Below are 26767 nucleotides of genomic sequence, written 5' to 3'. Positions count from 1 at the left end.
CCCGAACCTTGCACTGGGTTTTAGGGAAGATGGGTTGTCTGGGCAATACTAAGACTGAAGACCAGCGGAACGAGGAGAAGGCGCAGAGAGAGGCCAACAAAAAGATAGAGAAACAGCTGCAGAAGGACAAGCAGATATACCGAGCAACTCACCGGCTGCTGCTATTAGGTAGATTCTGTTGAAACGCTTAGTTATTGTTGAAGTCTCACAATTGTGTATTGCATTTTACAAGACGATGCCAGTTCTCCTGTCACACACTTCTTTCTAGGTTGGACTCCACATTTCAAAGAAATTGGTGCTGTCATGCATTCAGCATCTGTAGCCTAAACACATATATCCATGCTCCACTGGCACTGGCATTTACATTTAAACCAGTCCAAGAAAAGCAACCAATAAGATATTGTTTCACTTTCTATAGTGAGGTGGTTGCTTGCTTGTCACCAGGCTAATGCCAGCATATATGATAGCAGTAAGGCCTCATTATAGGAAAGCCAGGGTCTCCATGATCTCTTCTGAGAGACTAGGCCTGTCATCCACTCCACTGTAGGAGACTAGGCCTGTCATCCACTCCACTGTAGGCGACTAGGCCTGTCATCCACTCCACTGTAGGAGACTAGGCCTGTCATCCACTCCACTGTAGGAGACTAGGCCTGTCATCCACTCCACTGTAGGCAGTACACCGAATGATGCCCATTATAAAGTAGCATGTCGATTATTTAGTGTCTAATACCATACCAATACCATATAGACTTGTTGATTGTTAGACTTGTTGATTGTTAGACATCAGGCTTACAGCCACACACACACACTCTCGCACGCACACACACACACACACACACACACACACACACACACACACACACACACAGTACAACGACGAGAAACCTTATAAGCTTTGTAGTTTGCTGATCACCGATGCTGTTTTAAACAGAAGTTGAGCCTGACACAGACGAACAGGCGTAATGGTTGACCATCTCTTAAGATGTTTAGCTGTATGGAGGCCAGTGGTTCCAGGACATATCCAGAGCCGAGGCCTGGCTTGTGTCCTGAGCTGTGGTCAATTAAGGCATCAGCTGCATGTTCACAAGCGTATGCTCCTGCCCTGCTCAACACTCTTAAACCGGTTAACGTTGAGACTAATCTCCAACCCAAGTAGCTGGATTCAAGGTGTTTGTGTTTATTCAGTGTTTGCCAGGTGCAGAAGTGGATCGTTGTCCTGTGCTCATGAACTTGTTCTAGTATATAGATGTTAGGAGGAGAGACGTTTCATGTTTTCTTGTTCAGGTGTGTTACGTCTCTCCTGGTGTTCTCTCCTCAGGAGCTGGAGAGTCAGGGAAGAGCACCATCGTCAAACAGATGAGAATACTGCATGTGAACGGCTTCAACGCTGAGTAAGTATCAGTACCTTCTCAACTGTCATTAGTACCCCACACACCAATAACGATGGGAACTAGTAGAGGTTCCAGGATGGTTTCCGGCATAAAATGTAAAGATACAATCTAAAGTTGAAAGTTGAAATGTCTTTCCCAATAAATGATTTAATTTAGCACAGCGTGTCCCCACAGAGATTGACTTCTTGAGAAAAGCAGTCATTTGCCTCAAGCTTTTTCTTCACTCATCAGTCTAAATCAGCGCAGGCTCCATTTATAGGCCGCACCAGTACAATCTGTCATACAGTGTGGAACTGTAACGTAGCTCTGCTGTACTACAGTGTGTAAGTAACTGTAACAAATCAAATCAAACTTTATTTGTATAGCGCATTTCATACACAGAGGCAACACAATGTGCTTTAACATTGCTCTGGCATACAGTCAGGCCATCCCAGTGTAAGAGGCTAGAGAGATGAAGGATGCAAGTAGTCTTTCTTCCCATTCCAGTGAGAGTGTAGTCGTGGTTAATGTTAAATATGTTCTTGTCTGACGTGTATTGTTTAGCCTGCATCTCCTGTGATGTTGCTGGTCACGTAGGCCTAATACTCCTATTGATTCCACGAAAAAGTGGTTTGATTCAATGGAAATGATCCTAGCCTGGTCTATTTAAATCTCCACTGTTTCCTAGAAAGGGGATAGAAGTGAGATGCTAATTGGGGATGCTGGGACAGATGTCATGCTGGCTGTGCTCTGGGCTGTGGCCCCTGGGGCCCGGTGACCCCGCTGAGGGGGCCCCGCTCTGGGCTGGGCTAAGGCGCTTGGCCTGTGATCAGGGCCTAATTTGGCTTCTCCACTCAGATGGACAGTGTCAGTCAGCACTAGGTAGAGGAGGAGGGGGAGGAGGAGGGGGAGAAGGAGATGAGGAGGAGGAGAAAGAGGAGAGGGAGATGAGGAAGAGGAGGAAACATGGATGGTGGGGAGTGATAAGGCTGGTAAGGAGAAAGAGGGATAAGTAAGGAGGGGAGAGGAGGAGAGGATATGTCAGTTTATTCAGACCAGGTGTTTTTTTGCGGGGTCTTAGTGGGGGGAATGTTATCTCCTCTCTCGTCTGACGGTATAATTCTTCAAATAGCGCAGCTCTGGACTTTGTGTCATAACCCCTCATACTGTACATCCACCTGTTTCCCATGTGAGTCCCGAGGTAATCGGTATCGTATGTCCCACAGGGAGAAAAAACAGAAAATCCACGACATAAAAAACAACATCAAAGAAGCTATAGAGGTAAGTACTTGTTCGGACTTGTTCCAGCGGGCAGTTGTCTGTTCTTCCCGCAGTCAACAAAGTATTGATCTCCATTTTTAAGGGTGATCATCTTGGATTCCATTCATCGAGTTCACAGATTTGATGAAAACCAACATTTCTTTGTCAATGGATACTGTTAACGATGACTGGTAAAGGTTAAACGTTAGCATGAAGGTTAACTTGCTCTTTTTTTCTCCCTGAAGACTATTGTGACGGCCATGAGTACGCTGACACCTCCGGTTCAGCTAGCCTGCTCAGCAAACCAGTTCCGGATCGAATATGTCCTGAACCTAGCCAATCAGAAGGACTTTGAATTTCCCTCGGTAAGTCTCCTCCATCAAATGAACAGCTTCATGTCACGTTGGGAGATGGTCAGGGGGTGTGGCTAGATTGTATTTTTTCCAACCAGCCAGTCAGCCAGCCAGCCAGCCAGCCAGCCAGTCAGCCAGCCAGCCAGCCAGCCAGCCAGCCAGTCAGCCAGTCAGCCAGTCAGCCAGTCGGCCAGTCAGTCAGTCAGTCAGTCAGTCAGTCAGTCAGTCAGTCAGCCAGCCAGCCACTCAGTCAGTCAGCCAGACAGCCAGCCAGCCAGCTAGCATCAGCCTCCAGCCTGCTCTGCGGTTCCTTAATGAGCAGGTGCGTTGAGGTGCGTTGCCCCTGGGATGCTGACAATTGAATGAGGCTATCACCTGAGAGATGCATGCAGCCTATTAGCCGTGATTGTCTTTAATAAGCAGTAATGGGTCTGGGGGAACCTCACCTCCGAGGCCCAGGGGCCCAGTGGGAACCTCACCTCCAAGGCCCAGGGGCCCAGTGGGAACCGTCCGAGCTGCTGCCACAGCTATAGGATCAGGCAGACAGACAGAGGGAGAGAGAAAGGCAGACAGACAAGTAGGCTGACAGACAGACAGGTAGATAGACAGACAGACAAGTTGATAGACAGACAGGCAGACAGACAGATGGGGAGACAGACGGACAGAAGGGCACAAAGACAGACAGACAAGGACAGACAGACCAGGCAGGCAGACAAAACAGACAGGGTCTGACAAAACAGACAGGGTCTGACACTAGTTTCTTCTATAGTATGTCAGATATACAATTTACAACGAGGATATTGTTGATGATGAATGTTGCGTGTCCATCATGATGACCAGTAGGCCTATATGATGGCTGTAAGACTGGTAAAGTAACTGGGAAGTCTGCTGTTGTGACTCTTGCGTTTCGTTGTTGACGAGGGCCTGCTAGTGATTTTGACGGATGTTATGACAAGAAACAGATGATGCCCTTCAATAGATCATTTTGAGTCGTTGGGTTGGTCGGGCTGCTTGACGGCTTTTGCGTCCGAAAAGCACGTCATGCCAAGTGGTCTGGAGCGTTTGTATGTATAAGCAACACGTCTCTGACGTCTTCGTTTTGTTCTGTCATGGCTGGAGTTTTATGCAGGCTCATCTGCTACAGCGACCAGCTAGCCCCTCCCCTAGCCCTCGCCTTTCCTAGAACCATACGGGTGTGCTGACCACCTGGTACTCTCTACTGGTCCGTCCTCTGGTATCCTGGAAAGGTTCACGGTTCGTAGTCTGTGGTGCTACTAAATGAGAAGCACTGGAGCGTCGGCAGTCCAGGGTGAACAGATGCAGATAACTGTGAAGCCCTTGTGGATACTCTACCGGCCTCACTTCTCTGGAAGCTTCCGGCGAACTTCTAGTATCACTGTGGGTTTGTGTGTTCAGGGGAGATGATCTGAGTTGGGCTGGCCTGCCCTCCTCTCTTCCTCCCCCAGCCTGTCCGCGGCCTGGCCCCAGGGCATGCTGGGAACCAGTCAGACTGGTTGACTCTACCGCTGCCTGTGGGAGAGAGGGAAGAAGGGAGGGGGGGAGACAACGAGCGGGAACGAAGGAGGGGGAGACAGGGAGGGAGGGGGATTGAAGAGAGGGAGGGAGGAGGGTGAGAGAGGTAGGGGGAAAGAGGGAGAGAGGGAGGGAGGAAGACGGGAGAAAGGGAGGGATACAGGTGGAGGGGGTGGGCGTATGGGGCAGGGGGGCGAGCGCTCAGAAACATTTGACCGCTAACAGTGGATAATATCTCTCCATGTTGAACACAGTGTAGTTGTGAGTGTATGGTGTCACCTGAAACTGTAGCCTGGGAGTACTCTGTGTCTGTTGTGCACGAGGACTTTTAGCGCTGTGGATTGTCTCATCGCTGTCCTCAACCCATGGAAAAATTTCTCCAAAGCCTTCAATCTGTTGAAACCAGATGTTCTAGTTTCTGCTTGTATAGAATAACCCCATCAGAACCATGGGCGGTGTGTACATACCTGCACACTGGCTCCTCTGTGTTTGTTGTTCAAACTGTTCCTCTCTCAATCTTGGTCGTGATTGGTTGGTTGAGTCAGAGCTAGAAAGGGCATGGTTACAGTAACTTAGTCAAGTTCTCGATAGTGATTGGTTAGATAAGTCAAGTTCATGATAGTGATTGGTTAGGTAGGCCAGTTCTCTGTAGTGAATGGTTTGGTGAGTCAGTTCTCGGCAGTAATTGGTTAGATAAGTCAAGTTCTCGATAGTGATTGGTTAGGTAGGCCAGTTCTCTGTAGTGATTGGTTTGGTGAGTCAGTTCTCGGCATTAAGTAAGTCCGTTCTCGGTATTGACTGATAGGGTGAGTCAGTTCTCTGCAGTGATTGGTTAGGTAAGTCAGTTCTCGGGGCTGATTGGTTTGGGGCGTCCAAGCCTGGAAGGGATGACTCAGAACTTGGTAGTGATTGATAGTGATTGATTAGGTGAGTCAGAGATTGATTACGGGCGTCAGAGCTTGACGTTGATCGGAAAAGGTGAGTCAGTGCCTGGTAGTGATTGGTTAGGTGACTCCAAGCTTGTGATTGGTTAGAGGAGTCAGGGATTGTTAGTCCAGCTCTGTGTTCTGACCCAAGTCCACCGCTACCCACCACCTCCATACATACTGACTACATTTCAGAACCTGACGGTTCTGTGTCAGTCTCCTGACAGTTCTGTGTCTGTCTCCGTTCTCTCCTGCAGGAGTTCTATGAACACGCCAAAACCCTGTGGCAGGATGAGGGCGTGAAGGCCTGCTTTGAGAGGTCCAACGAGTACCAGCTGATCGACTGTGCACAATAGTACGTATACACTCCACTCATACTCTCTCGCTCTCTATCAAGCCCACCACACACACACACACACACACACGCACACGCACATACCAACCATGATTCTGCTGTTGTGATTGAGTTTAAACTTCTGTCTGATCTGGGTTTCTGTTTGTTTCAGACAGAATTTTTCCGTAAATTCTCGTGAATTCTCCCCTTTTCCTTACCTCCTTCCCATCACTCTTGTCCTCCTCTTCTGCTCTGCCCTCTCTCCTTCTCCCTCATCCCTCTCTTCCTCCTCTGGTCCTCCCTCTTTCCCTTCTCCTCTTCTCTCTCCACCCCCCTCCGTCCCTACCCCTCTCTCTCTCCTCTGCTCCTCCCTCTCTCTTTCTTCCTCTTCTCCCTCCTCTGCATCTCCCATTCCTCTTCCCCTCTCCTCTTTCTCTCTCTCTCATCCCCCTCTCCTAGAAGCCTGTCTCTCTGTCCTCTTGTCTCCCGGTGTCCTCCTGTTCACACACTGGTCACATGAAGACAGTTCGAGGGAGAGGGGGAGAGGGAGAGGGAGAGAGAGAATGAATACAGGGAAGTAGAAAGAGAGAGAGAAAGAAAGAGAATACAGAAGGAGAGAGAGAGAGAGGGATAAAGGATACAGAGAAGGAAAGGGGAGAAGGACAGAGAGGGAGAGCAAGATAAAGAATAAAGAGGACAGAGAGAGAGAGAGAGAGAGAGAAGGAAAGAGGGAGAAGGACAGAGAGAGAGAGAGAGAGAGAGAGAGAGAGGGCTTTCCTGCATTGCAGGGTCTGTCTGAGCTCTCCTCTGTGTTGTGGATCAGATGCTGGGCTGGGTGGCCAGACCGGAAGTCCTCCCCTCCCCCCACTGTGGGCTTATGTAAACGGAGAAGCAGAGAAAGAGAGAGGGAGAGCTATTTTTAGCTCAGGCAAGCTGCAGAAGGAGAAAGAATGAGCGAGTGTGTTGGAGGGAGGGAGAGAGAGAGAGAGGGAGAGACAACTTAAGCATCATTGATGAAGGTGTTAGCTGTAAATGAAAATGTCTGGTTAAGTCGTTGAGGGAACCTTTCTGTGATAAGGAGAGGAGGAGTTGCAGGCTGAAAATGGCGGTGGTGTTAGATGGAGACCCATCGTGGATGTCTTTCTGCTCTGTCATGATCCTCATCTTTGGTATTGTTTTTTTTCCCCACCGTGTTTCCTGGCCCATATTTGGGCGTCGGTGTTGTTTGTGAGGATATTGTTGTCCCTGATTGTGGGTCTGTGATTGAGTGGTCCTGGAGGCCTGCTCACTGGGAGAGCCAGGCTTCTGACAGCCTGTATCTGTCAACTTTCTTTAGACGATATAATCAATTACTCAATCAAACCAAATTTGGGCAAATCAGTTATATATTCTGTATATTTCTACATCCCCCTTCATTTTTGGTCTTTATTTGTTGGTCCCATATATTTAATATCTCTTTGTTACAAGTTTCAAGTTTGTTGTCATATACTTGATAAAAATGCAAACAACATTAACAGTAATGAAAAGCTTTGCCTCAGAGCCAACTCAACTTTATGTAAAGGGCATATTAAGTGATTAAAATAACGCAGTATTTAAATAGTAATTATAAAAGTCTAAAATGCAAAGAAGTGGTGAAGTATACATAGTTTACAAGTATTTACCTAAATACAAATAAAATATAATAAAAATAATCCACAATACTGATATGAATTAAAGTGGCTAGCGGTAGCCATGTGAACAGCAGGTGTGTGTGGAGGTGTCAGTATCAGCGTCTCAGTAGCCTGATGGCTTGTGGGTAAAAACGGTCTCTGAACCTGCTGCTTGGGGTGCGGCTGCCTGCGCCGCCTGCCAGACGGTAGGAGTGTGAACGGCCTGTGGCTGGGCTGACCGGGGTGACTGACCGTCAGAGAGGGCCCTGGGTGTGGAGGCCCCTGGGTGTGGAGGCCCCTGGGTGTGGAGGCCCCTGGGTGTGGAGGATCCTGGGTGTGGAGGCCCCTGGGTGTGGAGGATCCTGGGTGTGGAGGATCCTGGGTGTGGAGGATCCTGGGTGTGGAGGATCCTGGGTGTGGAGGCCCCTGGGTGTGGAGGATCCTGGGTGTGGAGGCCCCTGGGTGTGGAGGCCCCTGGGTGTGGAGGCCCCTGGGTGTGGAGGCCCTTGGGTGTGGAGGATCCTGGGTGTGGAGGATCCTGGGTGTGGAGGATCCTGGGTGTGGAGGCCCTGGACAGCTGGAAGCTCGGTCCTGACGGTGCGTCGGGCTGACCTGACCTCCCTCTGCGCGGCTGGCGGTCGGGGGCGGATAGAGAGATGTGTTATTTTAATTTGAGTGCGTGTCCGTTAGGATGACTGGACAACACGTTACTTTGTTCCATCTTCATAGAGTTCTGAAGGAGTGATGTTGATGGTCAAAACAAGTTGTGTGTGTATGCGTGTGTGTGCGCGTGCACGCATGTGTGTGTGTGTGTGTGTGTGTGTGTGTGTGTGTGCGTGCGTGCGTGTGCGCGTGCGTGCGTGTGTGGACATGATGCACTCATTTTAGAGGTCAAAAAGGAGCCCTCATTGTTTCTGGCCATGTGATTTCTGTTCTACTCTCCCTCCTTCTCTCTCCTCCCTCTCCTTCTCTCTCCTTGAGTGCTCAGAGAGTACCTGATCCTTGAAGGTACTAATTGAGCCAATAAAGGGATTGCTAAAGGTCAAAAAAGGTCTCTCCTTCTCTCTCCTCTCTCTCTTTCTATCTCCTTCTCTCTCTCTCCTTCCCCTCTCCTTCCCCCTCTCCTTCTCTCTCTCCTTCTCTCTCTCCTTCTCCCTCTCCTTCTCTCTCCAAAACTCTTTCTGCTCCCCTCTTTTCTACTCTCTCTATTCTCCCTCTTCTCTCCTGCTCTCTCTCTCTCTCCCTCCTAGTCTTTCCTACACTATCTCCTTCTCTCTCCTACTCTCCGTTTTACTCTCTCCTCTCCTCTCTCCTTCTCTCTCTATTCTCATCCCTCTCTCCTCTCTCCTACTCTCTCCTCTCTCCTACTCTCCTACTCTCTCCTTCTCTCTCCTCTCTCTCCTACTCTCTCATACTCTCTCCTCTCTCTCCTACTATCTTCTCTCTCTCCTTCTCTCTCTATTCTCATCACTCTCCTACTCTTTCCTTGTCTCTCCTCTCCCCTACTCTCTCCTTCTTTCTCTCCTTCTCTCTCCTTCTATTCTCACTACTCTCTCCTTCTCTGTTATGCACAGTAGAAGACAATCTATTTCTGACATGTTAAAGTGTTGTGTATGTGTGTGGTTTATACGTATGTGTGTGCTGTTGTTGAATATGTGCATTTGGTTTGAATTTCTCATTCATTTATATGTTTATTAGGCAGAATGGCCTGATCCTTGAAGGTACTAATTGAGCCAATAAAGGGATTGCTAAAGGTCAAAAAAGGTCTCACCTTCTCTCTCCTCTCTCTCTTTCTATCTCCTTCTCTCTCTCCTTCTCTCTCCCCTCTCTCCTTCTCTCTCTCCTTCTCTCTCCTGTTCTCTCCTTCTCTCTCCTTCTCTCTATCCTTCTCTCTCTCCTCTCTCTCCTTCTCTCTATCCTTCTCTCTCCTATTTCTCCTGCTCTCTCTCCTTCTCTCTCCTGCTCTCTCCTTCTCTCTCTCCTTGTCTCTCCTTCTCTCTCCTTGTCTCTCCTTCTATCTCCTACTCTCTCCTTCTCTCTCCTGCTCTCCCTGGTTTATAGTGGTGTCTCTGCAGGGACAGAAAATGGCTGGACTGAGTCATCACACGAGGGAGGGAGGGAGGGAGGGGGAGGGGGGGCAAGAGGTTTCACCAGAAACTGGTTTGGGGGAGAGCGTAAAATATCGTCCTGAGAGGTGCTGGTTGTGTGAGTGCGTGCGTGTGCGTGTGTGTGTATGCGTCGCACGGTATCTGTGCTGGAGTCGGAGCCGACCATGCTAATCCATCGTCGCTAACTTTCTAACGGTAGACGAACGTAGACTCCGCTAGATGGACACAGGCCACGCCGTTGTAACATTACCCAACATCCTCCTGTTGAACCTCTGCTGATGTGCATGGTCCCAGTCCCACTCGGCCGGGGTGTCTGGGAAGCACTCACTCTGAGTACAGTAACATTGCGGCTCCATCCCGTCCCATTCCACCCCATCCTTCTCAACAGGCTGTTTTTTTTTTGTTTTTTTTTACCTCTCTCCCTCCCTTCTCTGGCCTCTCTCCACCTTTCCCTCCCCCTCTTCTTTCTCTCTGCATTTCTTTCTTTCTCTCCCTCTCTCTCTCTCTATCGCTGGCTCTCTCTCGCTCTGTCTGTCTCTCCCTCTCTCTGGCCTCGCTCCAGTCACACAAGATTCGGAATCTATTTATAGCGCCTGTGGTTCTGTCGCCATGACAACCGAGCTGGAGGCCAGGGTGCCAGGGAGCTATTTCGGGAGCAGCTCTGTAATGTCAGACACAGCCCTTCTCTCTGTCTCTCCTTCTCCCTGTCAGAGACACTTCTGGATGTGTGCGTGTGCGCGTGTGTGTGTGTGTGTGCGTGTGTAAATAACTTTATAGGGCTGGTACAGTCGGCTTTCAATGTTGAAGTTAAGGTCATGGTTTAAAGTGAAACGGCGAAGGGTTTGTAATCAGGTAGACGCGCCGTACTTCGTGGTCTTGGGGGCGTCGTCAGTCAAACTGATGATGTTTTAGCATCAGAACAAATTGGCAGAATGATTCCATGTTGATTTGAAACTCAGTCATTTTTTTTCCTGTCAGTCTCCATGTCGGTTTTGATTCAAGTCAACATGATTGCAAGAATATGACATTCTTGGGTCCGTTTCTGTTCCGTTCCCCATTTGGGCATTGTTTAACATTGTACTTAAATCATCACAAGTTAAAATCATAAACGGATGATCAAAGATAACTGAAGTGAAAGACATCAAGCAAAATGTGTGTGTTATGGCTACTTATGGCTAATTTGAATATAGATTCTAGAATGGACTTGCGTGTTTAGCACCCCAGGTTATAGAATAGGGAGACCAAGTTCCCAAACATTTCGGGACAGTAGCGAGCTACAGTACCAGGGAGAGAAGGGTCTATATTTTGGCTGGTGTATCAGAGCAGCGACCCCCGTCTAGGTCAGGGAGGTAACGGAGATGCTTAGCTTCTAAGTTAGCTTTGTTTCTGCCAGGTAGGTGCAGGTCAGACTGTCTAAAGTACTGACCCCCCAGGGGGCGGCTGAAGAGGCCTTCCAGGGGGTTCGGGGAGGGCGTACGAGGCACACAGAGGAACCCGCTCTCGCTGCTTCCTTCTTCATCAACATGGACTTTAAAACGGCTTCACTGCTGCAAATAAGCTATGATACAAGCATAGTATGGCTCTCGTCTCTTTGTTCCACTACACCACAGGTGACTCCAATCTATCCTGTGTGTGTGTGTGTGTGTGTGTGTGTGTGTGTGTGTGTGTGTGTGTGTGTGTGTGTGTGTGTGTGTGTGTGTGTGTGTGTGTGATGCTCTAACTCCATACCACCATTATTATAGCCTCCGCTGTAGTCTGTCAGTCACTTTGTTGAGTTTGGTAGCTTCATTCCATTGAAACTTGCTGCTAATTATTGCATTAACATTTTTTGTTGCTGTGTGATGCATCGAAACACTAAAAGTTATCAGAAAAAGTATCTGAATTTGCCAACGAACCATAACGTGTCAGACTACTCTGTTACTGGGGCAAGTGCTATTACTTACACTACGAGGCACAGTTATTATGGGACTGGAGCTATAAATAGTGAGAAATTCTAAATGTGTTCTTGGACTGGTTGTGTGGACTCACCAGGGCAGTTGTGTGGTATAAGAGCTGTCTCAATGACCTAACTATGGAGGGAGGAGGTGTCTGCCTGTCTGTCTGCTCATCTCTCTGTCCATCTCTCTGTTTGTCTGTCTGACTGACTGACTGTCTGACTCTCTGTCTATCTGTCCATGGCTCTGCTGTCTGTCTGTCTGTCCATTGCTCTGCTGTCTGTCTCTCTGTCCATCTCTCTGTCTGTCTGTCTGTCTGTCTGTCCATGGCTCTGCTGTGTGTGACCTGCAGTCCTCCTGTCACATTTCCCCCCTGTGTGTGACATTCCTAGTGATCTCAGGGGGGTTACATGCCTTCATGCCTTCGCTCTGAGAGGCAGGCTGTTTCTCCATGGCCAGTCAGTCAGTCAGTCAGTCAGTCAGTCAGTCAGTCACCCAGCCAGTTATAAGTCAGTCGGTCAGACAGACAGACAGACAGTCAATAAGTCGGTCAGACAATCAATAATTAGCCAGTCACCTAGCCAGTCAGTCAGACAGACGGACAGACAGATAGTCAATAAGTCAGTCAGTCAGCCAGTCACAAGTCAGACAGTCAGACAGTCAGTCAAGACCTCAGTCAGTCAGTCAGTCACAAGTCAGTCAGGTTACCCGCGTGCCTGATCCCTCACAGCAGGGCTGGACTCCAATCACTGTCAATTCCAGCAATTCAGATGATAAGACATCATTATTTATGTTTGAAGAATCACACTTCTGTATGAGATAAATAATATTTAAATGATTAAAATATTATTTAAATAATAATAATAAATGCTTCATGTTTTGATTCATTTTGATTCAAATCAATTGACCTGCTGAGTCCATTGATTCTTCCCTCAGTCCAGCCCCCCCCCCCCCCACACACACACACACATCAGTGACATGGTGTTCTAGTGGGACATATGGACATATGCTTACTAGTGGGACATATGGACATATGCTTACATGGTGGTTTGGATCACTTTTGTTTTGCCACAAGTTCAGAGTCGCTGCTGGGTATGTTTGATCCCCTTTTTCCTTAATGTGTAAGTAGTGTGGCCTGTAGATTTATTAGACTACTTTGTGTCTTTTCTCTAGTTTTGATCGCTAAACCTTTCTGCCAATGCTGGGAGCTCGATTAGATGGGTCTCTTTCTAAGCCATTTCATTTGGAAACCAGCTGAGTGATTATATATGATAACGGTTAGTAGGGCTGGGTTAAAAAAAATTGATTAATCGATTCTGAATCAAATGATTCAGAATCAATTCATGAATCCCAAAATCGATTTTTTATTTAATGAATAAATGAAGGAATGAATAGTTCATTCATTCATTCATTCATTTTTGGAAATCAGTATCGATACCCAGCCCTAGTACTGATGTGTTGCATAACTTGGCAGTCATGTAATTAAGGTTACAGCTATAAAAAAAAAGAGGTTTTAGTAACACTAACCGAATCGATATTGAATCGAATGGAATTGAATGGTGATAATTGATTCTGAACCTTGTGAATCGGAATCGAATCGATTCTTGAAATTCGAATCGATACCGAGCCCTAACAGTTAGTGTCTAACCTGAGTGTCTAGATGTGTGTCAGATTTAAACTCCATAAATCTTTATCATACAGTGACCCCCCCCCACCCTCCCTCGCTTCTCAGACTAGTACTACAGCGGCTCCATTGACTACAGCTCTCTGTCTGACAGAGCTGTCTGGTGGTGACTCACACGGCAAGTAAGGCTCCCTGATCAGTCTGAGAATCAAAAGGCACTCCCTCTGGTGGCGGTTTGTGGAACTGCGTCTCTGAGAACTGAAACGTCCTTGTCCAGTCAGACTGCTGTGGAATCATCCAGATTCCTGCCTGCCTGTATTGTTCCTACCCAGGGCTTGAGGGTTGATATCAGGCTGGTCCGGTTGGTGTTAGATGTATTCTGGTGAGACACCGTGGATCTGGCTAGGTGTGGATAATTTTGCTCCTGGAGTTAGTCACAGGGAGACTGCGAATGCGTCTCGGTTGGGCTGCTACACTTTATATTGATTGGTAGTAAGGATGATCTGCAGACCCTCAACAACCATCAATCAACTGTGACTCTGTTTATATCCAACGACTGATTAAGGTTATGTTTGCGGTAGCCTTGCATAGTTGGACCAATCTCTCACACTTCGTTCACGCTGTGCCAGCGCTGGAGAAAGGTCCGGCTGCTCTCATTACTAGCCGGAGATAGGGAGGGAAAAACACTATTTCTTTGGGTAGAGCGATTGCTAGGTTGTTGTTGTTTCACATAGTGAAGGGGACTTTGATAACTGTAACATGCAGATAGCAGAAGGGGAGGAGTCTGGATTGAGGAACTCCGTTAATTGTTGTTGTTGTTGTCATGTTTAAGGCTGACTTTTATAATCGGTTCCAGCCCCTGGATCAGAATTTTCGAAATGTGATTCTAACCAGCCAATCAGTGTCCTTGGAATGCTGTGATTGGTTAGGGGATGAACTAATTACTGATGACACCCTCGTCGGCCACGCCCATCTGGGAAAACGTCTGCAGTGGGAGCCTGTTCAGACTGAGTGACGAAGTGAGTGTCAGGCTGCCACTTTTAGGCCTTCATTTGAATTAGTTGACTGGTCTCTATTCAAGTCTGGTAGTTGATGACAGCAGGGAATAAAGTAATTCATAATATCTGACTCCAGCTTTGTAGACACATGTAAACGTAGCCTGTGTCCTTCTATTGTTAGACAAACTCAGACATGCCTTCGATGTTTGATCAGCGCTCAGCCTGTGTGCATAGCGTGTTCGAAAACCAAAGGCCTTTTAATAACAGTAGAGTAGAGTAGACCAAATAAAATAGTGACTCAGAGACGACTCCGTACAAAATAGAACATGTGCGTGCAAGTTAAAAATTCCTAGAAGATAGTAAATGATAAGGATCAGGTACTTTAAATGCAGGCTAATAGATTTATTAGCCAAATAATAAACTGATAGTGAACTTAAACAATCAATCAATAAATCTATGTATCTGTTACTATAGTACCTTTTACATTGGTGAATAAAACCTAGTAAAAATGCAGATCAATCCAAATGTCATTCAAAAGCAAGACTTTGTCCTTGACAGAACTGTAAATGGGGCTATGTGCATCGCATAGGAGCTCGTGCTAACGAAAATCAAGTGGGAGTTTGTCCCAAACAGCCCTCCAACATGGCTATGTATGTATGTACCTAATGAACAAGAGCTTCCAGTTAACAAAGACTCCAAGTACAGTAATGTAGATGTGACTCTTCGTTATACAGTATACACAACACAACCTGAAACCGTGAAGACCAAATAGAATTACCAAATTGTGCTTAATGGGAGAACACGACCCTGGACACAAATGGGTAACAAACAGTTCACAATAACCGAGCCACCTCCAGGCCCTTCACCCAGCGGTGAGAAGACCACTATCAACATTCTTTAGGATCAAAGGAAACTAGTGCTGCGAGCAGCAGTGAGCGGGCCCTCGCACCCCACGAGTGTCGGGGTGGGCGCCGTTAAAGGGTGTGCTATTTCGGTGTCCAGTACTGAGAGAAACTTCCTGTCACCAGTAGGTGGCGCTCTAAGCGTGACTCAATACCGACACATAGATGTGGTCAGGACGGTACCTTGATGAAGCGTGAGAAATGTTGTGTAAATCGGACAATGTATGTAGGACTTATGATGACTTCCTGCTTGACCTGTAGGCGGCACTATGAGTATGACTCAATTCTGACCTACAGATGTGTTCAGGATGCAATCTTCATCAAGCGGGAGCAATTTGGAGTAAATCGGATAATGTATGTAAGAGTTATGAGGACTTCCTGTAAGCAGTAGGTGGCGCTATAAGTATGACTTAATGTTGACGCACAGATGTGTTCAGGATGCGACCTTCATCAAGCATGAGCAATTTGGAGTAAATCGAATAATGTATGTAGGAGTTATGAGTACATCCTGTTTCACCAGTAGGTGGCGCTGTAAGTGTGACTCAATACCGACGCATAGATGTGTTCAGAAGGTGACCTTCATGAAGCGTCAGCAATTTGGTGCAAATCGGATGATGTATGCAGGAGTTATGAGGACTCCCTGTTTCACCAATAGGTGGCGCTATAAGTATGACACAATACGGACACATAGATCTGTTCAGGACCGAACCGTCATGAAGCGTGAGATATATCGGACAAATTGGATAATGTATGTAGGAGTTATGAGGACTTCCTGTTTCACCAATAGGTGGCGCTATAAGTATGACGCAATACTGACACATAGATGTGTTCAGGACAGAACCGTCATGAAGCGTGAGATATATCGGACAAATCCGATAATGTATGGAGGAGTTATGGGGACTTCCTGTTTCACCAATAGGTGGCACTATAAGTATGATGCAATACTGACACATAGATGTGTTCAGGACAGAACCGTCATGAAGTGTGAGATATATCGGACAAATTGGATAATGTATGGAGGAGTTATGAGGACTTCCTGTTTTACCAATAGGTGGCGCTATAAGTATGACACAATACTGACACATAGATGTGTTCAGGACAGAACCTTCATGAAGCGTGAGATATATCGGACGAATTGGATAATGTATGGAGGAGTTATGAGGACTTCCTGTTTCACCAATAGGTGGCGCTATAAGTATGACGCAATACTGACACATAGATGTGTTCAGGACAGAACCCTCATGAAGCGTGAGATATATCGGACAAATTGGTTAATGTATGGAGGAGTTATGAGGACTTCGTGTTTTATGGCGAAATGTCAAACTTTGGCGGGGCGCCACGGCAAGGGTGTGTGGTGAAAACTCAATTTTTTTGATAACTTTTGATCACAAAGGTCTTAAGATGAAGCTGACCGAGTATGAAGTTGATCGGATGAGATCTCTAGGAGGAGTTCGTTGAAGTACGAGGCATGGAAATGGTCAAAACAAGGACAAAATGGCACATTAAAAGCAAAATGGCGGACTTCCTGTTGCATGTTGGGTATAGCTCCAAGAGACATTTAAGTGTGGCTTGATGAAATACATATGCCCACCGAATTTCGTTAGCCTACATCAAACTGAAAGGTGGGGCTCGCCATTTTAAACTTTCCAGGGGGCGCTCTTGAGCCGTTTTGCCACGCCCATTTCCGTCACCCATGAATTATCAAATTTTTCACCGGGACTGACGTATCTGCAATGTTTCATCCGTTTTCATCGATGTTCAGGCAGCCTAAAAGGCATTTGTTTGGAGTAAAGGAGAAGGAGAAGAAGGAGAAGAAGGAGAAGAATAATAATAATCCTTCGAGTTTCAATAGGGCCTCGCACCGCCAGTGCTCGGGCCCTAATTACATCAGCACTTGGTCTGTTTTCCTGCAAAACTCTGTAAACCATATAAACCAAACACAACACAAACGACACTATCCTTGCATACCGCTCGTAAAACATCCAAATGATACTCAGCATGGGCATTAAATGTAACATTTGGAGAAACAACTGTTAATGCTAATTTCGGAGCCTTCGTCAATTCATCTTTGTCTTGGGCGAATGTGAGCGCCGCCCGTGAGCCGGTCCAGACAGGCTGGCTCTGGAGAGCTGAGCACCGCTAAAGCTCAGAACGCCATTTATCTCCCCGGGAATGTGACCTCATCAGGTCACCCCTGAACCGGCCTACGATTGATAATCAAGTATGATCATGTAGTGAATTGCCTAATTTCACAGTCATGTTACATACATTCACAGTCAGTGTACGTATATTTTTTATTTATTTGCAGCTTTCTTGACAAGATTGACGCAGTGAAGCAGAGTGACTACACGCCTTCTGACCAGGTAGGTTAAAATGAGAACTAAGCTCATCCTGTCATCATGTGGGCATCAAAGTTAGGGTGATAAATATAGAGTTTTAGAATCTCTCTCAGAGCTGTCATTGTTGTTGCTGGGCAGTATTGTACTGTACTGTTGGCTATACCGGCTCTACTCTCATGTTTCACTATATCTTTAATAAATCTTCCTCACTCCTTTCTATCTCTCTCTCCTCCCAGGACCTATTGAGATGCAGAGTACTGACCTCTGGGATCTTCGAGACCAGATTCCAAGTGGACAAAGTCAATTTTCAGTGAGTTTTTTAATTTGACCCTCTCTGTCAGTGTTACAACAGAAAACCCACCATTTGTTTTCATTGCTGTGAAGCAGTGAACAGCCCTTCCATTCTGCACTGCAGTACCTCAATCCCCAGGTCTAGCAGAACTGTTGTTGTTGTTTTTGTCGTCGCTCACCTCTCCACTGTTTTCTCCTCACAGCATGTTTGATGTTGGAGGACAGAGGGACGAACGCAGGAAGTGGATCCAATGTTTCAACGGTAAGGGCTGCTGCTAGTGTACTACAGGGCTGCTGCTAGTGTACTACAGGGCTGTTGCTAGTGTTGTACTACAGGGCTGCTGCTAGTGTTGTACTACAGGGCTGCTGCTCGTGTTGTACTACAGGGCTGCTGCTAGTGTTGTACTACAGGGCTGCTGCTAGTGTTGTACTACAGGGCTGCTGCTCGTGTTGTACTACAGGGCTGCTGCTAGTGTTGTACTACAGGGCTGCTGCTAGTGTTGTACTACAGGGCTGCTGGTAGTGTTGTGTACTACAGGGCTGCTGCTAGTGTTGTACTACAGGGCTGCTGCTAGTGTTGTACTACAGGGCTGCTGGTAGTGTTGTGTACTACAGGGATGTTGCTAGTGTTGTACTACAGGGCTGTTGCTAGTAGAGATCGACCAATAATCGGCTCGGCCGATAATTACGGCCGATATTCACGTTTTGGCGTCATATCGGCTATCGGCTTTATAAGGCCGATATTGCGTCACTACGAAAGAGCCATATAATGTTGGTGAGCAAGAAGCGTGCCGTGCACATCGCGGAGGGTCTACTCGGAGACTGCATCATTTCCAACGGTAAGTTAAGGCACACAATCACCGAAAATTAATAGTTTTGTCATGTTAAATTGATTTTCATAATAGGCAGCCTCCAATAACGTGGAAGTAATGCAACTAACGTTAGCTAGCCTTAACAAGCTAGGCTATGCTAGTTGCTAGAACTTTCCCTTGGCTTGAGTCTGACTGATAGCTAGCTAACGTCACCAATTGGCTCTCCCATCTTTGTAGTTCAAATCAAAGTCACTCAGCCATTTTACACCTTATTAGGAAATGGTCTGCTAGCTAACTTAACATGAGTCAGTAAGTAGCCCACCAGAGGAATTACACCAGCTCGGGAGATTTTATGGAGCGGTAAAACTGACAGGTCCAGCGGGCTAGCTCAACGTCTAGACTTTTTTTCCACTTGTGGACAATGAAAGCGCATTGTAAAGAGGGGAGAAGGATCTTAAAAAAAACATTTAATTCAGTCTGATAAAGATGTAATATACATCGAATTTTAAGACTATTTGAATCAAGGCAAAACTATGCACTTCTAGACATATAGGAAAGCGGAAGCGCATTGAGAGGCATGGATGTGAGGGGAGGAAGGACGTTCGGAATTAACTGTTAAATCAATTGAACTCTTATGAAGGTGTAGGCCTAATGTACATTAATGTAACTCTGCGCCACAACAAAAACGATATGGCACCAGCGAAATCTCCCATGCTGTTCTGCCATCTCCCTCTCCGGAGAGGCACCTACGGCACTTGCTGATACGCGGTCGTATCCCATTGAGCTGGATCAGCTTATTCACTTGTAGGCTATTACGCACAACTTGTTGCCTAAAACGATATGATGTCGGATGCAGTGAGGGGAGAAGGACGTTCGGAATTAACTGTTAAATCATTGAACTCTTATGAAGGTGTAGGCCTAATGTACATTAATGTAACTCTGCGCCACAACAAAAACGATAACTGGCACCAGCGAAATCTCCCATGCTGTTCTGCCATCTCCCTCTCCGGAGAGGCACTTGCTGATACGCGGTCGTATCCCATTGAGCTGGATGAGCTCATTCACTTGTAGGCTATTACGCACAACTTGTTGCCTAAAACGATATGATGTCGGATGCAACTCTGCTCTTCCCGTTGTCAAATAGTTTATTAATTAGCACCCATGAATGCAAATGAAAACAAATAGTAAACTACATACATTCAGCTGATAAAAAGAGGGTGCCTGTGCACAGCGTAGGCTATATCAAAGGTGCAGGTATAAAGCCAGAGCTAGTCATAAGAAAATTGTTACATACCGCACACTTAGACAACAGTAGTCTATATTTGAGGAGGGCCTGTTTAATTGTGCGATGCGTTTCGCATGTTGCTTCTATAGGCTCATCGAAGCAATGCGAAAGGAGAGCATGACGAAGCGAGCGAAACGCATCGCTCAATTAAACAGACAACTCTAATATACTGTTGTCTAAGTGTGCAGTATGTTACAATTCTGTCATGAAACATTCAGCTGTGTTGAAAAGTAAAACATTGAAAATCAGTCAAAGGGACAATTCTGTAGTCTGCTCCCACTGGAGAAATAGTCTACATTGTTGTGGTTTGCTGTAGTTTCATATAGACCTTTTTCTATGGAACGTCATTATCCCGTTTCGAAATTGCCTACATATCGCTGTAATGAGTTCATTCTTTTTTTGCCAAAATGCGCACACTTAATTGTTTACCAACAGTAAAATGGTCTATTGTCTTTATTTTCTTTTAGGTGTCTGCAATAGGCTAAAAACTAAATTAAACGGGCAGGAAAAATGTCTTGAAACGTGGTGACTTGACTGTAGTTTAATTGGATATTAACCTGTGTGTTTTTGTCTTTTTTTCTTATATATTTTTTTAGACTATGTCATCAAGAATGACCTCATTGATCACATGTATGATGCCTTGCTTGGCGTCAGGTCAGCAGTGGTTAGTGTCAGGGCCAGCCTGGAAGAGCAGCTAGAGCGGTACCTACGAGAGTCAGTGATTGACCATAAAAGTGATCCACTCGAGTGGTGGAAGATCAGCGAGGCAGAGTTGCCCCTGCTCGCCCCTCTTGCGAGGAGATATCTCTGTCCCCCACCTTCTTCCGTTCCTAGTGAGCGTGTATTTAGTGAAGTGGGGGCAATATATGAAAAAAGAAGAAACAAGCTCCGCGGTGAGCAGGCTGAGAGGCTATGCTTCTTACACTACAACCTAGTTATCTTAGATTGGGAGTATTAGGCTGATAACACCTTACTACACTGGGCATGCTTGGTTACGTTTCATGATTAGTAGCAGCGTTCCGTCTCACTCTCAGCAGAGCAGTAGCCTGCCCTGTTCTAAATGGCAACGTTCAGCTACTGTAGCCTGTAAAACATTCAGTTGAAATGTATTTTATTTTATTAGATTTTGTTGAATGAGAACATGAGACATGAGAGGAATTGTGGCCTATTTATTTTTAATTCATTTGTAATACAGTATATGAGAGCTGTTAAATGTGTGCCCAGGTGAAGACCAAAATAAAATATTTTATTTTATTTGCATCTCTCCTTGTCATTTTGTAAAAGAAAAAAAAAGTGAATTGGTGATATTAAATATCGGCCTTAAATATCGGCTATCGGCCACCTCAATTTGCCAATTATCGGTATCGGTATCGGCCCTAAAAAATGCATATCGGTCGATCTCTAGTTGCTAGTGTTGTGTACTACAGGGCTGTTGCTAGTGTTGTGTACTACAGGGCTGTTGCTACTGTTGTACTACAGGGCTGTTGCTAGTGTTGTACTACAGGGCTGCTGCTAGTGTTGTACTACAGGGCTGTTGCTAGTGTTGTGTACTACAGGGCTGTTGCTAGTGTTGTGTACTACAGGGCTGTTGCTAGTGTTGTGTACTACAGGGCTGTTGCTAGTGTTGTACTACAGGGCTGCTGCTAGTGTTGTGTACTACAGGGCTGCTGGTAGTGTTGTGTACTACAGGGTTGCTGCTAGTGTTGTACTACAGGGCTGCTGCTAGTGTTGTACTACAGGGCTGCTGGTAGTGTTGTGTACTACAGGGATGTTGCTAGTGTTGTACTACAGGGCTGTTGCTACTGTTGTACTACAGGGCTGTTGCTAGTGTTGTACTACAGGGCTGCTGCTAGTGTTGTACTACAGGGCTGTTGCTAGTGTTGTGTACTACAGGGCTGTTGCTAGTGTTGTGTACTACAGGGCTGCTGCTAGTGTTGTGTACAACAGGGCTGTTGCTAGTGTTGTACTACAGGGCTGCTGCTAGTGTTGTACTACAGGGCTGTTGCTAGTGTTGTGTACTACAGGGCTGCTGCTAGTGTTGTACTACAGGGCTGTTGCTAGTGTTGTACTACAGGGCTGCTGCTAGTGTTGTGTACAACAGGGCTGTTGCTAGTGTTGTACTACAGGGCTGCTGCTAGTGTTGTACTACAGGGCTGTTGCTAGTATTGTGTACTACAGGGCTGTTGCTAGTGTTGTGTACTACAGGGCTGTTGCTAGTGTTGTGTATTACAGGGCTGTTGCTAGTGTTGTGTACTACAGGGCTGTTGCTAGTGTTGTACTGCAGGGCTGCTGCTAGTGTTGTACTACAGGGCTGTTGCTAGTGTTGTGTACTACAGGGCTGTTGCTAGTGTTGTGTACTACAGGGCTGTTGCTAGTGTTGTACTACAGGGCTGCTGCTAGTGTTGTGTACGACAGTGCTCTCTAAGAATGTCTATTTGATTTCTATAGAGACATAGCTGCCAAAAGTCCATTTTGTATGACTTAAGTGTTTGTAGTGCTTATCCATAATGTCCATGGTCTATTTCTATGTTGTCTTCATACAGCATGTCACACTAGGGGTAGTCTGGCCAAACAGATGTAGGTTTTTGAGATAAGCCTCTCATTGTCACCGCTCAATTCCAGCTGCGCCAATCAAATTCAGTCCCCCAACGCTATTTTGCGAGGGCACCGTTGAGAGAAAAACGAAGCTTAGCGCCGCCCAATAACATTGCGATTGGTTTCCCCCTATCTCAGAATGATAATGGCGTGTTGCCAGACCCTTCTCCAGATTGACAGCGGGTTAGATGTAGGACAGAGACTGACAGCAGGTTATAGATGTAGGACAGAGACTGACAGCAGGTTATAGATGTAGGACAGACTGACAGCAGGTTAGATGTAGGACAGAGACTGACAGCAGTTTAGATGTAGGACAGAGACTGACAGCAGTTTAGATGTGGGACAGAGACTGACAGCAGGTTAGATGTAGGACAGAGACTGACAGCGGGTTAGATGTAGGACGGAGACTGACAGCGGGTTAGATGTAGGACAGAGACTGACAGCAGGTTAGATGTAGGACAGAGACTGACAGCAGGTTAGGAAGCGTGGAGAAAGGTCTGGCTGTGCGAGAGTAGCCGGGGGTAACGTTCTCTCCTGCATGTCCACAGATGTGACGGCCATTATCTTCGTGGTGGCCAGCAGCAGCTACAACATGGTGATCCGGGAAGACAATCAGACCAACCGCCTACAGGAGGCGCTAAACCTCTTCAAGAACATCTGGAACAACAGGTAGGCCCTGTCCCAGTACTACGCCGGAAACCCAGAACCTGTTCCCTTCCCCCAGTCCCAATCCCACCCCTACGTCCCCTATGAACAGTCCCCACCCTCACTCTATCTAAACTAACATCAGTTCCCATTGTACTGTTCATCTAACCTGCTCAGTCTCTGTCCCACATCTATAACCTGCTGTCAGTCTGTCCCACATCTATAACCAGCTGTCAGTCTCTGTCCCACATCTATAACCTGCTGTCAGTCTGTCCCACATCTAGCCTGCTGTCAGTCTGTCCCACATCTATAACCTGCTGTCAGTCTCTGTCCCACATCTATAACCTGCTGTCAGTCTCTGTCCTACATCTATAACCTGCTGTCAGTGTCTGTCCCACATCTATAACCTGCTGTCAGTCTCTGTCCTACATCTATAACCTGCTGTCAGTCTGTCCCACATCTATAACCTGCTGTCAGTCTCTGTCCCACATCTATAACCTGCTGTCAGTCTCTGTCCTACATCTATAACCTGCTGTCAGTGTCTGTCCCACATCTATAACCTGTTGTCAGTCTCTGTCCCACATCTATAACCTGCTGTCAGTCTCTGTCCTACATCTAACCTGCTGTCAGTCTGTCCCGCATCTATAACCTGTTGTCAGTCTGTCCCACATCTATAACCTGCTGTCAGTCTCTGTCCTACATCTATAACCTGCTGTCAGTCTCTGTCCCACATCTATAACCTGCTGTCAGTCTCTGTCCCACATCTATAACCTGCTGTCAGTCTCTGTCCCACATCTATAACCTGCTGTCAGTCTGTCCCACATCTATAACCTGCTGTCAGTCTCTGTCCCACGTCTATAACCTACTGTCAGTCTCTGTCCTACATCTATAACCTGCTGTCAGTCTCTGTCCCACATCTATAACCTGCTGTCAGTCTCTGTCCTACATCTCACCTGCTCTGCTGTCAGTCTGTCCCGCATCTATAACCTGCTGTCAGTCTCTGTCCTACATCTATAACCTGCTGTCAGTCTCTGTCCCACATCTATAACCTGCTGTCAGTCTCTGTCCCACATCTAACCTGCTGTTAGTCTGTCCCACATCAATAACCTGCTGTCAGTCTGTCCCACATCTATAACCTGCTGTCAGTCTCTGTCCTGCATCTATAGCCTGCTGTCAGTCTCTGTCCTACATCTATAACCTGCTGTCAGTCTCTGTCCTACATCTATAGCCTGCTGTCAGTCTCTGTCCTACATCTATAGCCTGCTGTCAGTCTCTGTCCTACATCTATCCCGCTGTCAGTCTCTGTCCTACATCTTCAACCTGCTGTCAGTCTCTGTCCTACATCTATAGCCTGCTGTCAGTCTCTGTCCTACATCTATAGCCTGCTGTCAGTCTCTGTCCTACATCTATAACCTGCTGTCAGTCCTCATCCTATATCGATGTTAACTCATTTCAGTCTCCAATATCCATTCTACATCTGACCCAGCGTCAGTCTCCAATCATCTCACGTTTTACCTGCTCTTAGTCCCCATCCGACAACTAACCTTAACCTAACCTGATGTGTGGTCCCCCCCTGCCCCTCCCATCCCCCCCCCCCCCCCCACCCTCCAGGTGGCTACGGACCATCTCGGTGATCCTCTTCCTGAACAAACAGGACCTGCTAGCAGAGAAGGTTCTGGCGGGGAAGTCGAAGATCGAGGAGTACTTCCCGGAGTTTGCGCGCTACACCACGCCTGACGATGGTAGGAGACACGGCGAAGGCTGGCGCTTGTACTTGATGCACTTGATGCTTTTCTCTGCTGCTGATTCAGTCTCGCTCACATGACGGTAACGTCTGGCTCACCCAGAGGGGGAGACGGACGATGACTGGTGAATTATGCTGCGTGTGTTCTAAGTGTTCTGTTGACCTTTTTCCTCCAGCGACACCAGAACCTGGGGAGGATTCTCGCGTCACAAGGGCGAAGTACTTCATCCGGGATGAGTTCTTGGTACGTCCTAGACCGTGAAACTGTGTTCCTTGTAGAGATGTAACGGTGTGAAAAGTTCGTATCACGACTATAGTGACCAAAATTATCACGGTTATCAGTATTATCGGGGTATTGTAAAATGAGCTGAAAATGTTCTAAAAATACTGATACACACACTGAAGTCATTTCAAACACTTTTATTTTAAAACACAAATAAAATTAGCAGCACTATGAACTTTTTTGGGCATAAACATTAACATAATGCGTCATAGAGACTGTTGCTCACTTCAAACACGGTTTTAATGATAGTTTTATCTGGATAAATGTAATTGATTTTCATCACGGTTATCATTCTACCGGTTATCCTTACATCCCTAGTTCCTTGCTCACCCACCTTCCCATTGCAAGGCTGTGACATCTGCACAACACTAACTGTGTCGCGCATTGTTGGGTTTTGCGCATCAGTCTCAGTGATGTCATTTCCTGTTTCTGTGTGGGCGTTCCAGAGGATCAGCACAGCCAGCGGAGACGGAAGGCACTACTGTTACCCCCACTTCACCTGCGCGGTCGACACAGAGAACATCCGGCGCGTCTTCAACGACTGCCGAGACATCATCCAGAGGATGCACCTACGGCAGTACGAGCTCTTGTGATGGGAGAGGGAGGAGAGACTCCCTGTGTTCGGCCTGTCCTTGACCAGTTAGCCCTCTCCTCGCTCAAGCCGACCGACCAGCCGAGCTCCCCTTCTATCCTGACTCCGCCTTCTCCTGGGGGACACTGTTGTTTAAGGAAGAGAGGGACAGACAGTGCAGCCAATGGAAAGAGACGTTGAGGATTCCGCCGGCCAGGACTGCTGGACTTATCAGCGCTTGGATCCTGTGCTCAGGACTGGAATCTGAATCACACACACGCAGCCCATGCCTGACACACACACACACACACACACACACACACACACACACACACACACACACACACACAGAACCCTCTCATTTTCAACATCTCACATCCAGCACACACACACACACACACACACGTGCATATATATGAAGACTTAACCATGTTCCACTGTTTTCAGTCTCTGGAAGTTAGTGTGCAGCGACCTAGTTGTTCTGGCTGCTCCACAGCGCTGTAGAGATACAGTTTGCACACTGTGCTGAAGCCATGCGATGGACATCTTGAAAGCATGGCGGAAGGTAAGCAGTTGAGTGGAGAGATGTGAGCCTGTCCTGCCTAAGGGCGGAGAAGATGACCTGCTCTCCAAGAATCAACGAGGAGGAAGGGCAAAAACAGAAAATGCATAGATTCATGCATACAGTGAACTTCATGCAGTGCAAAAAAATCCAAGCTATATATATAGATATTTATATATGTGTGTATATAAATATGTATATATATAAATATTATATATTCCTGTAATAATAACACACGTCAACTTTTAAGTTTTGTTGTGTGATCTGCCTTTGTGCACCATTTAACCCTGTCTCTGCCTCCTGACCCCCCCCCCCCCCCCCCCCAAACAAGTAAAGGAGAAAGTGGATGAAGCAAATGATTGGACACTCAGCACATCTAGAGCACCCCCATCACTCCCCTCTCCCTCCCTCACCCCCTCCTCCTCCTCCTCTCTTCCACCTCTCCTCAACCCCGCCCCGGCTTTCAACATGTCTGTCTTTATTTTACTGCTGGACTATTATTATTATTCTTGTACAGACTGTAAAATGTATTATTTTGTACAACTTTATTGAAAAAAAATAACTTGTAGAAGATCCCTGTGCCTTGATCACGACTGTACGTGTAAAATGAGCTAAGATGTAAGGTATGTTTCACTGGCTGTGCTGAGCC

At 46.7% G+C, this 26767-nt stretch overlaps 1 protein-coding gene across 2 annotated transcripts; it reads left to right on the top strand.

Annotated features, from left to right (window-relative positions):
* Positions 1-29: 29 nt before the first annotated feature.
* Positions 30-25578, top strand: LOC311311772 (guanine nucleotide-binding protein G(s) subunit alpha; the record flags this gene model as incomplete). 2 transcript variants are annotated; one of them, XM_084441533.1, is made up of 12 exons in its annotated part: positions 30-168; positions 1319-1391; positions 2597-2651; positions 2876-2995; positions 5700-5797; positions 17300-17354; positions 17567-17640; positions 17825-17883; positions 22862-22982; positions 24570-24700; positions 24879-24946; positions 25432-25578. In XM_084441533.1, 12 exons carry the CDS (start codon positions 30-32, stop codon positions 25576-25578), a joined length of 1140 nt encoding a protein of 379 aa, XP_084297659.1. The 2 variants fall into 2 exon arrangements, with proteins under 2 accessions (XP_084297659.1, XP_084297658.1); XM_084441532.1 differs by having other exon boundaries at positions 5670-5797.
* Positions 25579-26767: the final 1189 nt, after the last annotated feature.

This window comes from Borostomias antarcticus (assembly GCF_949987555.1).
Source record: "Borostomias antarcticus genome assembly, chromosome: 7".
NCBI lineage: Eukaryota > Metazoa > Chordata > Actinopteri > Stomiiformes > Stomiidae > Borostomias > Borostomias antarcticus.
Note: the sequence above shows the minus strand (reverse complement) of the source record. Positions and strands in the feature narration are given on the sequence as shown.